Source organism: Protopterus annectens, chromosome 1.part1 (genome assembly GCF_019279795.1).
Source record: "Protopterus annectens isolate FY-2018-M chromosome 1.part1, PAN1.0, whole genome shotgun sequence".
Taxonomy (NCBI): Eukaryota; Metazoa; Chordata; order Ceratodontiformes; family Protopteridae; genus Protopterus; species Protopterus annectens.
In genome coordinates, this window is record NC_056726.1 from 638728356 (window position 1) to 638741826 (window position 13471).

The 13471-nt window shown below is 41.9% G+C and overlaps 1 protein-coding gene across 1 annotated transcript in view; it reads right to left on the reverse strand.

Moving 5' to 3' along the window:
* ITGA1 (integrin subunit alpha 1) overlaps positions 1 to 13471 on the reverse strand; it is a 2125719-nt gene that overhangs the window by 727917 nt on the left and 1384331 nt on the right. The window contains exon 13 of the mRNA XM_044077325.1: positions 6771 to 6917. Within this exon, the coding sequence (XP_043933260.1) occupies positions 6771 to 6917 (147 nt within the window). The remainder of the gene's footprint in view (positions 1 to 6770; positions 6918 to 13471) is intronic.

Here is a 13471-nt window from a genome sequence, read left to right on the forward strand (position 1 = left end):
AACCTGGCAGAAGCCCAACAACAGAAAAAGGTGTGGTATGACAGGAATGCTCGAGCTAGAGATTATGCAGTAGGGCAGCAGGTAATGGTTCTCATTCTTGTCAGACACAACAACCTGCAAGAAGCTTGGGAGGGACCCTACCAGGTAGTAAGAAAGATAAGTGATGGTAACTACATGGTGGAACTGCTAGGCAGGAGGCAGGGGCACAAATTGTATCATGTTAACATGATGAAACCTTACCATGATAGGGAGGCCCTTGTGCTGAGCATTTGCAGTGGATTGCAGGAGGAGTCTGAGGGAGATCTGGTGACTGATCTCCTCAGTGAGGCACGGACTGACACCTCAACAGCTATCTCCTACCCAAGTTTGAGAAATCAGAGCAGTGTTACAGGAGTTTGGGGACATGTTCACTGGGAAACCAGGGTACACCCACCTGGTGCAGCATCAGGTGGATACAGGACCCCAAAGGCCTATTAGGCAGGCCCCTTATAGGGTAACTGAGAGAGTCAAACAGAATCTGAGGGAGGAGATACAGAAGATGTTGGAACTAGGGGTAATTCAAGAGTCTAACAGTCCCTGGGCCTCCCAAATGGTGCTGGTGCCAAAGAAGGATGGCAGCACCAGGTTCTGTGTGGACTACAGGAAATTAAGTAGTCACACAGAGTCAGATGCTTACCCTATGCCTAGGACAGATGTGGCCCTAGAGCAGCTGGGAGGGACTACATATCTTACAACCATTGATCTTACCAAGGGTTACTGGCAGTTGCCCTTGACTCCCAGTGCTAGAGAGAAGTCAGCCTTTGTGACTCCTTTTGGCTTGTATGAGTTCACAAAGATCCCTTTTGGGATGAAAAATTCCCCAGTGACTTTCCAGAGGCTGGTAGATCATATCCTAGCAGGAGGGTTTGCCCTTGCTTACCTAGATGATATTGCCATCTACAGCCATTCCTGGCAAGAGCACCTTCATCATATCAGGGAGGTGCTGGGCAGACTACAAAGGGCAGGGTTGACCATTAAGCCCAGCAAATGTCAGGTGGGTATGGCAGAGGTCTCCTACCTGGGACATAGAGTGGGGAGTGGTAAGATCAGGCCAGAACCTGCCAAAGTGGAAGCCATTCAGGCATGGTCTGCACCTGTTACCAAAAAGCAGATGAGGGCTTTCTTAGGGACAGCAGGGTACTACAGAAAGTTTGTCCCCAGTTATAGTACCATAGCTGCTCCCCTCACAGACCTGATATGGCTAAACAGTGCTAGCCAGCAAAATGCCAAGTTGCTAAGATGGAGCCTTGGGTTGCAAGCATATGATATGTCAGTGCAGCACCACAGTGGGATTAGCAATGCCAATGCAGATGAGCTCTCAAGACAGGGAATGGGGTAAGGTATATTCAGATAGACCTGACCCTCTCAAGCAATGTTTCTCAAGGGTCACTTGAAAAACTAGCTTGAGTTCTCCAGGGAGGGAGATGTGTGAAGATAGGTAAAGGCTGCCAGCCTTGCCAGATAGAATTTTGTAGATAATCCTGTAATTTGTAAATATTAATGAAAGCCACAGGTTTGTTCTCTTAAAAGTAAAAAGACTGCATTGGATATTGAACTGCAAAAATGTAACAACAGTGCATTCTACTGTAAGAAAGCTAAGTCAAGCATTTTATGACTGTCTTTGATGTCAACATTTGGAGCCAATATGTCTAGAGGGAGGCATCCTGCCTACTATTTTAAGACCAGAGTTAATGGCTAGAATTTGCATGTATAAATGTCATTTATTCCTCTGGTTTTTGACAAGGTGTAAAGAATGTAAATGTAGTTTCTGTTATCCTGGGGATACCAGAGAAGTGTGAAGAATGATGTCATGTGAAGCAGCTCTGTGCTATCAATTCAAAGAGGGGAAAATCAGAGGGCTCAGAGCATTTTTGTCTTGAGAACATCCAACATCACCAGCACTGCTTTGCTCTAAATGTAAGTTATTTAGAATTGTGTTTTCTCTTAGATATAGCTAGGAAATAGGAAGATTAGACTAGTTTGTTTTTCTGTGATGTCAGAACTTTTGCTACTGTATTATTTTAAGTATTTCTCTGTGATCTCTGAACTCTTGACTAGCACTGTGTAGTAAGAAGTATTGTCTTGTGTTTTTATTTATTATTAAATATTTTAAACCTTCCATCTGTAGCTGTTTTGTGTAGAGATAATTTAAGCTCTAAGAGTACATTGCATGTATATAGTGATACTGTACCAAGTCACTCCAAATAAGTCTTGACTGTTAGGTTGCTCTTACCATTTGGATAATAATATTGCACAGTGATAATTGGACACCCTTTTAAGGGCGTTTGAGTAGCTAATAAATATTAGCTGGGTGGTGGCAGTGATTTCTACCGTATAGTCTGGGTAAAAGGGGCACAGCTGGAGAACCTGTGCCAGCCTTTCCCAGGAGTGTCTGTGTGGTTGTATAAACTCTTATCTCAAAGTGAGTGTGTATGTGTGTCAGCTACTTTGGCAGGGACGTGAAGCACTAGTTGGACATAGAGGATGCTGGAGGTTTTAGCTTGCCCTCTAGGCTGAGATCTGAACCCTATAGTTGTACCAGTGGAAAGTTTTATTGTGGACCTAGAAGAAAAAGGGAGCAACCAGCCCTAGACTGACTGTGATCTCCGTGTACTCTTAAGGGAAATTGTACTTTACTGTGTGTTATATTTATTATCCTTTCCCTATATTGATGCCCCTCACTGGTGTTAGTGGTGAGGATTGAGGCTCCTTGATTGCTGGGCCACTGCATGGGCATCAGACCTGTTACCAAAAACAGGTGAGGGCATTATTGGGGATAGCAGGGTACTACAGAAAGTTTGTTACTAAAAACAGGTGAGGGCATTCTTGGGGATATCAGGGTACTACAGAAAGTTAATTCCCAATTATAGTACAATAGCTGCTCCCCTCACATACTTGACAAGGAAAAACAGGCCAGATAAGGTGTTATGGATCCAAGCCTGTGATCAGGCATTCCAAAAGCTTGCAGAGGCTTTGGGATGACTCCCTGTGTTAGCCAGTCCATTTTCCAGCAAATGTCAATGCAAATGGACTCACAAGACAGAGTATAGGTTGATGTGTTCCCAGACAGGCCCATCTCTCTCTCAAGCAATGTGTTTTCCAGGGTCACTTGAGAAACTTGCTTGAATCTTCAATGGTGGGGGGGGGGATGTGACAATGTGAGGTATTGCCATCTGTAAAAGGGAGAATAGGGAAGTGCATGTGTAACATATGCCAGCATAGTTAGCTGGAGTTTTGTAAATAGTTTTGTAAATGATTTTCTGTCATTTGACTATTACACTGACATGTATGGATGCTTATATTTAAAATATATCAAAAGTGTTATTATAACTGATTAAATATTTATATTTACACAGAGAATTGTATACTTTTCAAACACTGCAACATATCTTAGAAAAGCTCTGAGTCTGTAGTCTACCAGAGTCATGTGATCAAATGTGATGTCATTCTATAACCAGCACTGAGGGGATGAAACTCACAGATCAGCTATTTTTTTTTTCTTTGGAACCTGATATAAAAACCTATGACAGTTATCAAAGTCAATTCATTTCAGTTAAAAGTTGGAAGAACATCACCTTGCCTTGTGGAAGTAAGCAACTCAGCATCTAATCTTGCTTTGCTGTATTAATCAAGTTATAAGGTACAGTTCTTCTCTAGACAATCAGTGATAACAGTGAGATTATGTAAGTACTGTTTTTCTGCATCTGCTTGAATCTGTCCAACTGTGTTATTTTTATTTCTCCTGTGTCTGAAACTCTTATGTTTATTGCACTTAAATATTTAATCTTCTTGTGTTTTCTATGTTATTTATTATTAAATATGTTGTACCTTTTATTGTTTCTGGTCTTTTAGAGATTACTTTTAACATCTTGAGAGTACTTGTGCTTATTCTAGTAACGCCTTGGCCACTCCAAAAAGCCTTGCTGCTTGGATTACACTCTACCATTTATTTTAGCATTGATTTTACTCAGTATAATTGGATACCCTTGTAAGAGTCTGAAAGTGACTGGCTGGTGGCAGCATTGTTACCTTATTTTTGAGGCATAAGAGGGCACAGCTAGTAATTCTGTGCCAGCATTTCCCAGGAGTGGGTGTGTGTAATCATCAAATACCCAGGTGTGGGTGTGTCTGTCACATAGAACTGCTCTTGGAGGGAAATTGTGCAAGATGCAGAGAGTTGCAGAGAGTTGCATTAGAAATACTGAGGAAATCCATTCCTGTTTTAGTTCAGTGGTGTTAGTGGTGAGGACTGAGGCTCCTTGATTACTGGCCCAGGTAAAGACAGTCCATCACAGTTACATTCTCTAGGAATTCTGCTGTTTCATGGTTTCTTCCATAGTATGATGAGGCTTACTGCTTTCCCTCTTACTTATATCATGTTACTTTGGCTGTGTGGGTGCAATGATTATGCAAATGAGGTCTCACTGCAGAACTATTTCTGAATCATTCAGTTTTCACTTTGGTATACTGGCTAAACACCATGCTAAGCTCTAAGCAGTATCATGGAAACACCTGGGCTGCTGTTGGTATGGTTCAGCTCACACCACTAGTATCAGATCTGCAGTTCCAGACAACACATACTGAGAATGAAGTTAGTGGAATGCATTGTGTACTGGAAGGATATACCAAGAAGCTCAGCATATTTCATAGCTCAAACTGCTATGTTCAAATGCAGTCATATAGTACTTTTCTGCATTAAGTTTGTACAGGCGAGCTGTCTGCCATTTTATGGCAGCTAGCACACGTGAAAAAGTGTGTGACTGAATTTTCAAACATTTCTCAATGCAACATGAGACAGACATCATTATATCATGTGAGGGAGGCAATACTGTGAATTCTGAACACAATGTTGGTGTCAAAAAACAAAACAAAACATTCTTCTACCACCAGAACTACAGGGCAAGGCTCCTCAATGAGGGATATCAAGGCCCTCAGTATAAATAAGAGGGCTGGAACAGCTTGTCTCAAAGCCTGTTAGGTGCCACTGGAATCCTCATAATGGTGAACAATGCTATCACTATTACCAGGACTTAAAGTGACCTATTCCTGAAGTCCTGGGCTGATGTGAGTTTGAGGTGAAGGTGCATCCACCACCTATGCACTGTAAGTAATCCGTAGCTTACCTTCACCTGCAGACTGCTGCTGATTGTTATGCTAAAGTGTAATGCACTCACATTTCTTTCTCTTCAGCCCAGAAAACAATTGCTCAAAACATGCTTGCATGACAGGAGGCTGGAGTGCCTGAGAGAGCATTTGGGTTAGTATACATGTTAGAGACAGTAGAGATGTATATATTAACAATACAGTCATTTCATATAAGGTCAAGGTAGGTATGGGTTTTCTTACAGGGCTGAAATCCTATCAAGTGTCCAGAGTGGTAATTTATTTTTGGAAATATATGATTTGACAAGATTAATCATAGCTACAAGTAGAGATACAAACTGTAGTTAAATCTTTACCCTACAAAAAGGCTAATATAGAATGCCAGTTGTTTCTCTTCTGTCCTATAATATTAAGCTGCTTCAGGTACAATGGTAATAGTTTAATGCAAGTGCAGCAGGAATGTTAGGAAACATGTGTTGCACTAATAGTTAAGGATATTTGCTATTTTACCAGTTATTTTGCTAAATACAACTGCTTCTATCAAGAGTGTTCTACATAAAGGAGGACAGCTGCCAAACCTTGCTGTTTAGAGTATTGCCACTTAAGTAGTACATTCAGTAATCATTAGCAGCACTATGGATGGTTGATGCATGACTTTGGGAGCATGTTACAGTGGACTTAGGCATGTAGCTCAATATGATAAGGCACTGCTGTTAATGTCTTATGCTGCCAGTGGGTTCAGTTCCCCCTTTGTAGCCTACTAGGCTCCCTTCACTCTGGAATAGAATTCCAATTCATGTTAGGCAGAGCACCTCACTGACTCTCTTCAAGAAGAATCTTGATGAGTGGATGGGGGATCGTAGGTTTGTCCCGGGGATTACTTCCGTGTCACTATTAGACAGAGGCACAGTAAACTAAACTTTAAAAAGGGCACAGTAACACTCAGATCAAGGGGTGGCGTAAGCCAAACACAATCGGGCTAGGCTTATAAATGCCCCAGGGCAGATAGCCTAGTATGAACCTATGAACCTATGAACCTATGAACTACTTGATATCATTTGTGGTTGGGTTTTGTGTTTGCTGTACTTTACTATCCCACATTCATTACATTTCATGGAAAACTGTGAGAGATGCAGCCTTCATGTTATTGGTACACGTATGACACATGTCATTCATTAATCTTCCTGGACTGATGACATTACTGCATGATTAACTGCAGCACACCAACGGACTATGCGGGTGGTAGCTCCACTGTAATAAAATTTAACACTGTAACCACTGACGAAATTTACCAAAATTCACAGCACCTGATAAAAGTATGTTGAGACCAAATCTACTGCACCTGTATATATATATATATATATATATATATATATATATATATATATATATATATATATAGTGTGCGCGTGTGTGTGAGTTTATGTGCACACACGTATTGCATTCCTGGTCAGTGAGATTATAGCTGAAAAGGGTGCATTGCTGGCAATTTCACTTACCTAGTCAAAGAAACAAAATGTTTAGAAGAAAAAGTGAAGAATATTATCATTATCATGTTTTCTACTCAGCTATACGATAAACCACATATTTGTCTAGGCCTTATTCAATAATAGATATACAGTACTTACTTTGTCAGTAAGGGAGTACACATAAACTTTGCCTTGTTCCTCTTTCCCTGTCCCCATATACATTGGTGCTCCAACAAGAAGAATGTCTGTTTCTGAATCCTGATTGATGTCAGCTGTTGTTAGAACACTTCCAAAGTAAGAACCAATCTGGAAAACAGAAACATTCTGGTTACATAGCTCCTGCATTCCTCTTTGAAACAAGACTTAAAAAATGAAGAAAATTACAAAAGTGTGCTTTTCATTATACATAGTGACTGTGAATTACTCTGTGCTGCTGTCAGATCCATTCCTCCATCCATCCTCAACCCCTTTTTCCATTTTTGCACAAGGGGTCGGGGTGTCACTTCAACAATGACAGTTATATTGAGCCAAGGTTTACACTGTCGGGTGGTTAACCCTGCCACAGTCGTTCATCCATACTACTATCACGCACACACACTCACACACACACACACACACACACACACACACACACACACACACACACACACACACACACACACTCACTCGTAGGGGCAATTTTAAAGTGTCCAATCCACCTGATGCATGTCTTTAGAGTGTGGGAGGAAACTGAAGAACATGGAGGAAACCCACGTGACCGCAGGGAGGACATGCAGATTCTGCACAGAAGGCACCTCAGCCAAGAATCAAACCAGAGAACCTCTTGCGTAAGGTGACAACGCTAACTGCTGCACCACCGCAGCCACCCTATTCCTCTCATATAGATAATATCTCAGCAAATGCAAGCTAGGGTTCTCCATTAAGACTGATGTTACGTACAAGCCATTCTGGGCAAAATAAATAAATAAATAAATAAATAAATAAATAAATAAATGTCATTCATGAAGAACAAACATATTGAGATGGCCAATAATGGCACAGTACATGAGGAACAATGACTGTTATGTCAACAGGCAGGCATACAGTCTTTAAAATGGGGAGAAAAATAAAAGTGGAGTTTAGGGTGTTGACACTTCTGTAATTTTATTAATAGAGAATGCAACATATTACAAAACATTACAAAAGTATTACAAAATGTAGAAAGCCAAATCAACCTAAGGGTTACAAAGGTAACCAAAAGTGCAGGACTACAAGTTTGTTTTAATAAGGAACGACCTCACATTTCAGGCATGACCACAACTTAGCCCATCACAATGCATACAATTGCACTACACTTCTTTCTACAGTAACAGTCCAGGCAAGAGACCAGAAGAAGGAGCTTCCCTCCAGCTCTGTAACAACGTATTGGTCACCATAAAAAACTGTGACTGACCCAAACTAAACTTAATTATAACTGGATAATAGATGACTTGGTGCTTGGAGACCATACTAGCCTTCACTTTTGTGTAATCTTCATTTCTTCTCTCCTCTCATTATCCATTCTGCAACAACTGCTCCATACTCCAAACTCCATAATATTTTCCAGCAGAAATTTCTCATAACACAATTATCCCAGATTACTTCAACATAAATACCAGTAACTCTAATTTAGAAACATTAAAAAAATTCTCCTGCACCACAACTCAGAGCAGCAAGTCTAGCAATCAATAAAGATCCAAACCACAAGCTACTTCACACTTGGTCTCATCATCATATATGTAAAACATAGTTGTCTCAAAATCACAATTCTCCCATACAATTTAAGGGATCATTGCACTATAATGTCAAACTGGTCCTTAAAATCAAAGAAAAAACACTTTGTATTATTACCTACAGGGTTATCCTTGAAAACAAGAGTAATATACTAAATTCCCACTTACATATACTGGTTATCATTATACATGCAACCATACCCCCAAAACTGCTCCCAGCTTTTTAGAAGGCAAAGTTAACTAAGTACAGGTTGTATTTTCCCCTAATAAGAAGGAGAATAAGAGGCCAGTGGTGCCCCTGGTTAACCCAGACATTAACAAACTACTTTCTACAAAGGAAAAAGCATGGACAATCTGGAAACAGCAGGATCCAGTCAGTTCTTATAAGGTTGTCCATGCTTTATCCTTAGTAGAAATTAGCTTATTAATGCCTGGGGTTAACCAGGAGCACCACTAGCCTCTTATTCTCCTTTTCATTGGGGTAAAACACAGCCTGTACCTAGCTAAATTTGTCTTTAACAAGCTGGGTGCAGTTTTGGGGTCTGTTTGCATGTATCATGAGGACCAGTATATGTTTAGTAAGCCGGAATTTAGTATATTATCCTTGCTTTCAAGGGCAGGTATGTACTGTTGCTTAACACATACCTTGCTCTACATTCTTCTTCTTCTTTTGGCTGCTCCAGTTAGGGGTCGCCACAGCGGATCATCTGTTTCCATTTCTTCCTGTCCTCTGCATCTTGCTCTGTCACACCGACCATCTACATGTCCTCTCTCACCACATCCATAAACCTTATCTTAGGCCTTCCTCTTTTCCTGTTACCTGGAAGCTTCATCCTTAGCATCTTTTTATGAATATACTCTGCATCCCTCCTCAGCACATGTCCAACCCAATGTAATCTTGCCTCTCTCGCTTTGTCTCCAAACCTTCCAAACTGGGCTGACCCGCTAATATACTTATTCCTAATAACAGACTCAGCACAGCTCCTTGTGGTGTCCTGCAGAGTCCTACAAGCAGCAGTGAGTGAAAGAGGGACTTTAATAGATTATAAGTATTTTTTTCTGCTTTCCTACCAGCGACTGTTTAGTCTCACCGGAAAGTGAGTTTCTAACTATCTGAGTTCTGCAAAGTTTGTTTTTCTGCATTTGTCTGCATTTGTTTGTGTGTATTGCACTTTAAAAGTTGTTTTTGCCTTGTTTAATTGTTGTAGGCTACACACTCACGTGCGCTAGCCGATCTAAAGCATTTCCTGTATTCCTGTGCCTAGTTTCTGTGCTTAAGTGAAAAAAAGAAAGAAAAGAAAAAAAAAAAACATCCTTGTTTCCTGCCTTTTCTGAACTAGAATAGTCCAGTTTTCAGGTATTGCTGAATTCTAGGCTGTGTCATAGTTGCTGTGTTGCCCATATCCTTACTTGGATAGGAGGAAGCTTCTTTGTTCAACAGTGAGAGTGGGGAGCTCTGAGCAGCCTATCTGTCCCTGGAGGAGTGGTCTCAGCCAGTAACTAGTTGCTTATTGGCCGTTTTGGGTAATTTCCTATCTCTTTCAAACTCCCTGCCTTTAAACCCGCTTTAGTGCGGTTTTGCGCTTGTAACAGACTCAGCACAGGTCCTCGTGTTGTCTTGTAGAGTCCTACAAGCAGCAGTCAGTGAAAGAGGGACTTTAACAGATTATAAGTATTTTTTTTCTGCTTTCCTACCAGCGACTGTTTAGTCTCGCCGAAAAGCAAGTTTCTAACTATCTGTTTTCTGCAAAGTTTGTTTTTCTGCATTTGTCTGCATTTTTTGTGTGTTTTGCACTTTAAAAGTTGTTTTTGCCTTGTTTAATTGTTGTAGGCTAGACACTCAAGTGTGCTAGTCGATCAAAAGCATTTACTGTATTCCTGTGCCTAGTTTCTGTGTTTAAGTGAAAAAAAGAAAAAAAACCCAAAAAAATTATCCTTGTTTCCTGCATTTTCTGAACTAGAATAGTCCAGTTTACAGGTATTGCTGAATTCTAGGCTGTGTCATAGTTCCTGTGTTGCCCATATCCTTACTTGGATAGGAGGAAGCTTCTTTGTTCACCAGTGAGAGTGGGGAGCTCTGAGCAGCCTGTCTGTCCCTGCAGGAGTGGTCTCAGCCAGTAACTAGTTGCTTATTGGCCATTTTGCACCATTTCCTATCTCTTTCAAACTCCCTGCATTAAAATCCGCTTTAGCATGGTTTTGTGCGATTTTGTGCATCGCATATCGCACAACGTCGCGCAGTGCCATTTAAGCAGTTTTAAACTCTTCAATTTTTCTTTAGAACTAGTCAAACTATCAATGTAAGCACTCAACCTTCATTCTACAGCCCAGCACTTGCTCAAATTTCTCAGTAAGCTCTAACAAACTTTAGCACTACACCCCCTTATACTAACCAGAAGTACAAGGTTCCCTATTCGTCCATTCCAGTCAGTCAATAAACCAGTTCTTTAAACTATCCAGGCATGTCCAAAGCGCGGTTTCAGGTATACTCACCAGTCCAGCTTGTTAATCTGGGAATCTTGAGGCAATGTTACAATTGCCTTATGTACACAGACAATCCTCCCCTTCTTCCAACAAACTCAAATATTTGTGAGAGATGCAACTATACAGCCAAACTTGAGGCTGAGCTCTCTCAACCCAGGACTGGCACAGTCAGTCAGGAGGAGATGGAAACCACTTGCACCACACAACCAGTCTCACATAGACCAAGCGCACCAGCAAACAAGACACATGAACTCAGGAAAAAACATAATTGGAGGCTCTAAATAAAAATCTGCCAAAGTAGCAGAGACCTCCAAAGCAGGCACCCAAGCAACCACTACTCCACAACAACTTACAAGTATCACATACTTCACAAAGTCAGTGTGCCACACAGTCGCAGCCCCTAAGGCTAAATAACACACCTAATATGCTAGTAATTTTAGACTCTATTGTCAGGCACACTGACGTCCCACTCACCAGACTGAACAAGGAGAGGATCACTGTAAGCTGCCTGTTGGGAGCCAGGATCCGCCACAAAACACAGGCACTCAGGTCACTCAACAGCAGGTACAAATATGACTCTGTCATTGTCCATGTTGGTGTGAATGACCTGAGATGCACCTCCCTGGACTACATGAAAAGAGACATAGAGGAGCTCTCTGATCATGTAGCCCAGGCTGGTATGACCCTGACCCTGAGTAGAATATTGTGCTCACCAAGAATGATGCCACAGTTTAAAGACAAAATGATCAATTTTAACAATTGGCTAAGCTGTTGGTGTCATTCAAAGGGGATACAGTGTCTGTCAGCCTGGGATGACATGCTAGACAAGCCACGTTATTTTGCCAGGCACGGCTTGCACCTGTCGCCCTTAGGCTTTCAAATACTGGTTAAGGCTCTTGCCACCCCCATAGTGCCTTTTTTAGGCAAGGCTCAAAAGACAAACCCACCTCCATAGACAATACCAGAAACCAAAAACTAAGGGTAATGCTACTCAACACCAGAAGTCTAAACCTCAAGATGCACACACTCGAGGCTCTCCTCAGTATGGAGAAAATCGATATCTGTGCAGTAATAGAAACCTGGTTCAAGGCTCCAGAGACCACCCCAGCACTACCAGGATTCAACTCATACCATTCCTTTTAGCCCCAGAACTCGGACCAGAATACTAAAGGTGGGGGAGTATCCATTTTCATCAAGGATACCGACACCTCCAGGTTAGTGGCACTGCATGAGGCAGCAGAGACCATCCATGTGCAACTAACAGTAGGTAAAATTGCTTTTCAGTTCATAACCTGCTACAGATCAACCACCTTGTCTCAGGATCCCCAAGCGGCATTCCTGAGAACATTGGAGAATATGAAGGTCTCACCAGACACCATGATATTGGGGGATTTCAACTACCCAAACATTTACTGGGAAAGCTACTCAAGTCCCAACTCTTTTGCCCAACGGTTCCTGGAGTTTATAAACTCAAATGCCATGGAACAACTGGTCAACACTCCCACAAGAGGTGACAACATATTGGACTTGGTCATCACCAATATGGGGGCTCAATGTTCCACACCAGAGGTAAATCCCTTGTTGGTAAGATCAGACCAGAAACTTATCACAATGGACATCCACATCCCGACCCCGCCCTCAGCCAAGGAAACCACTGTGAAAAATTTATCAAAAGCAAACATCACGCTTCTCAAGACTGAGGTGGAAAGTTTCAAAGCCCCCGGGCTAATGGAAAATGCTACCCAAACCACAGAATCCTTTACAAATGCACTCTATGAGCACCTACAGGAATGCATGGATCGTGCCATCCCAAGTAAAACCAGGACTCACTCCTGCAAGAACAGGAGACCAGTCTGATGGTCCCCGGCCATAAATAAGCTATACAACAGAAGGAGGAAACTATTACATGACAAGGCAAAATCCCAAAAAGGGAAGGCATCCTTGATCAGTACTAGCAAGAAACTTCGATCTCTCATAAAATCATCAAAGGCCAGCTTTGAAAGAAAAATCGCCAAAGACTCTAAAGATAATCACAAGGCATTCTTTAGCTACGTCAAAAATCTGGGTGGCAGCTCTCAGATCTGCTCTGAGCTGGTGCAAAATGGCACAAAATACACTGAACCCACAGACATTGCCAACATTCTGGCGGACAGGTTCAGTGCAAACTTCACCCCCCAAAATGGCCTGTGTCTTTCCCAGAAGAATGCAGTCCCCCAGACATCACAGACACACAGGTGAAAGCAGCCCTCTCCAAAGTAAAAAAACACAGCATCAATGGGACCAGATGGTATCCCGGGCTGCATCTTACATGAGCTCCAAAACTAACTAAACGCTCACATGAATTCACTGTTCCAACTCAGCCTTACCACAGGCTATGTACCCAAAGAATGGCATACAGCAACAGTGATCTCGCTCCACAAAGGTGGCACCACAATGGATCCAGGGAACTATCGCCCTATAAGCCTGACTAGCCTGGTCTGCAAGGCTATGGAGCGCATCATCATGGATCTCATAAACAAAGACATTGGGAACCTCCAAACACTGGACCCCACCCAATTCGGCTTTGTTAAGGGCAGATCTTGCCTCTTAAACCTAGTTGACTTCTTCAAAACAGTTACCAAAGCC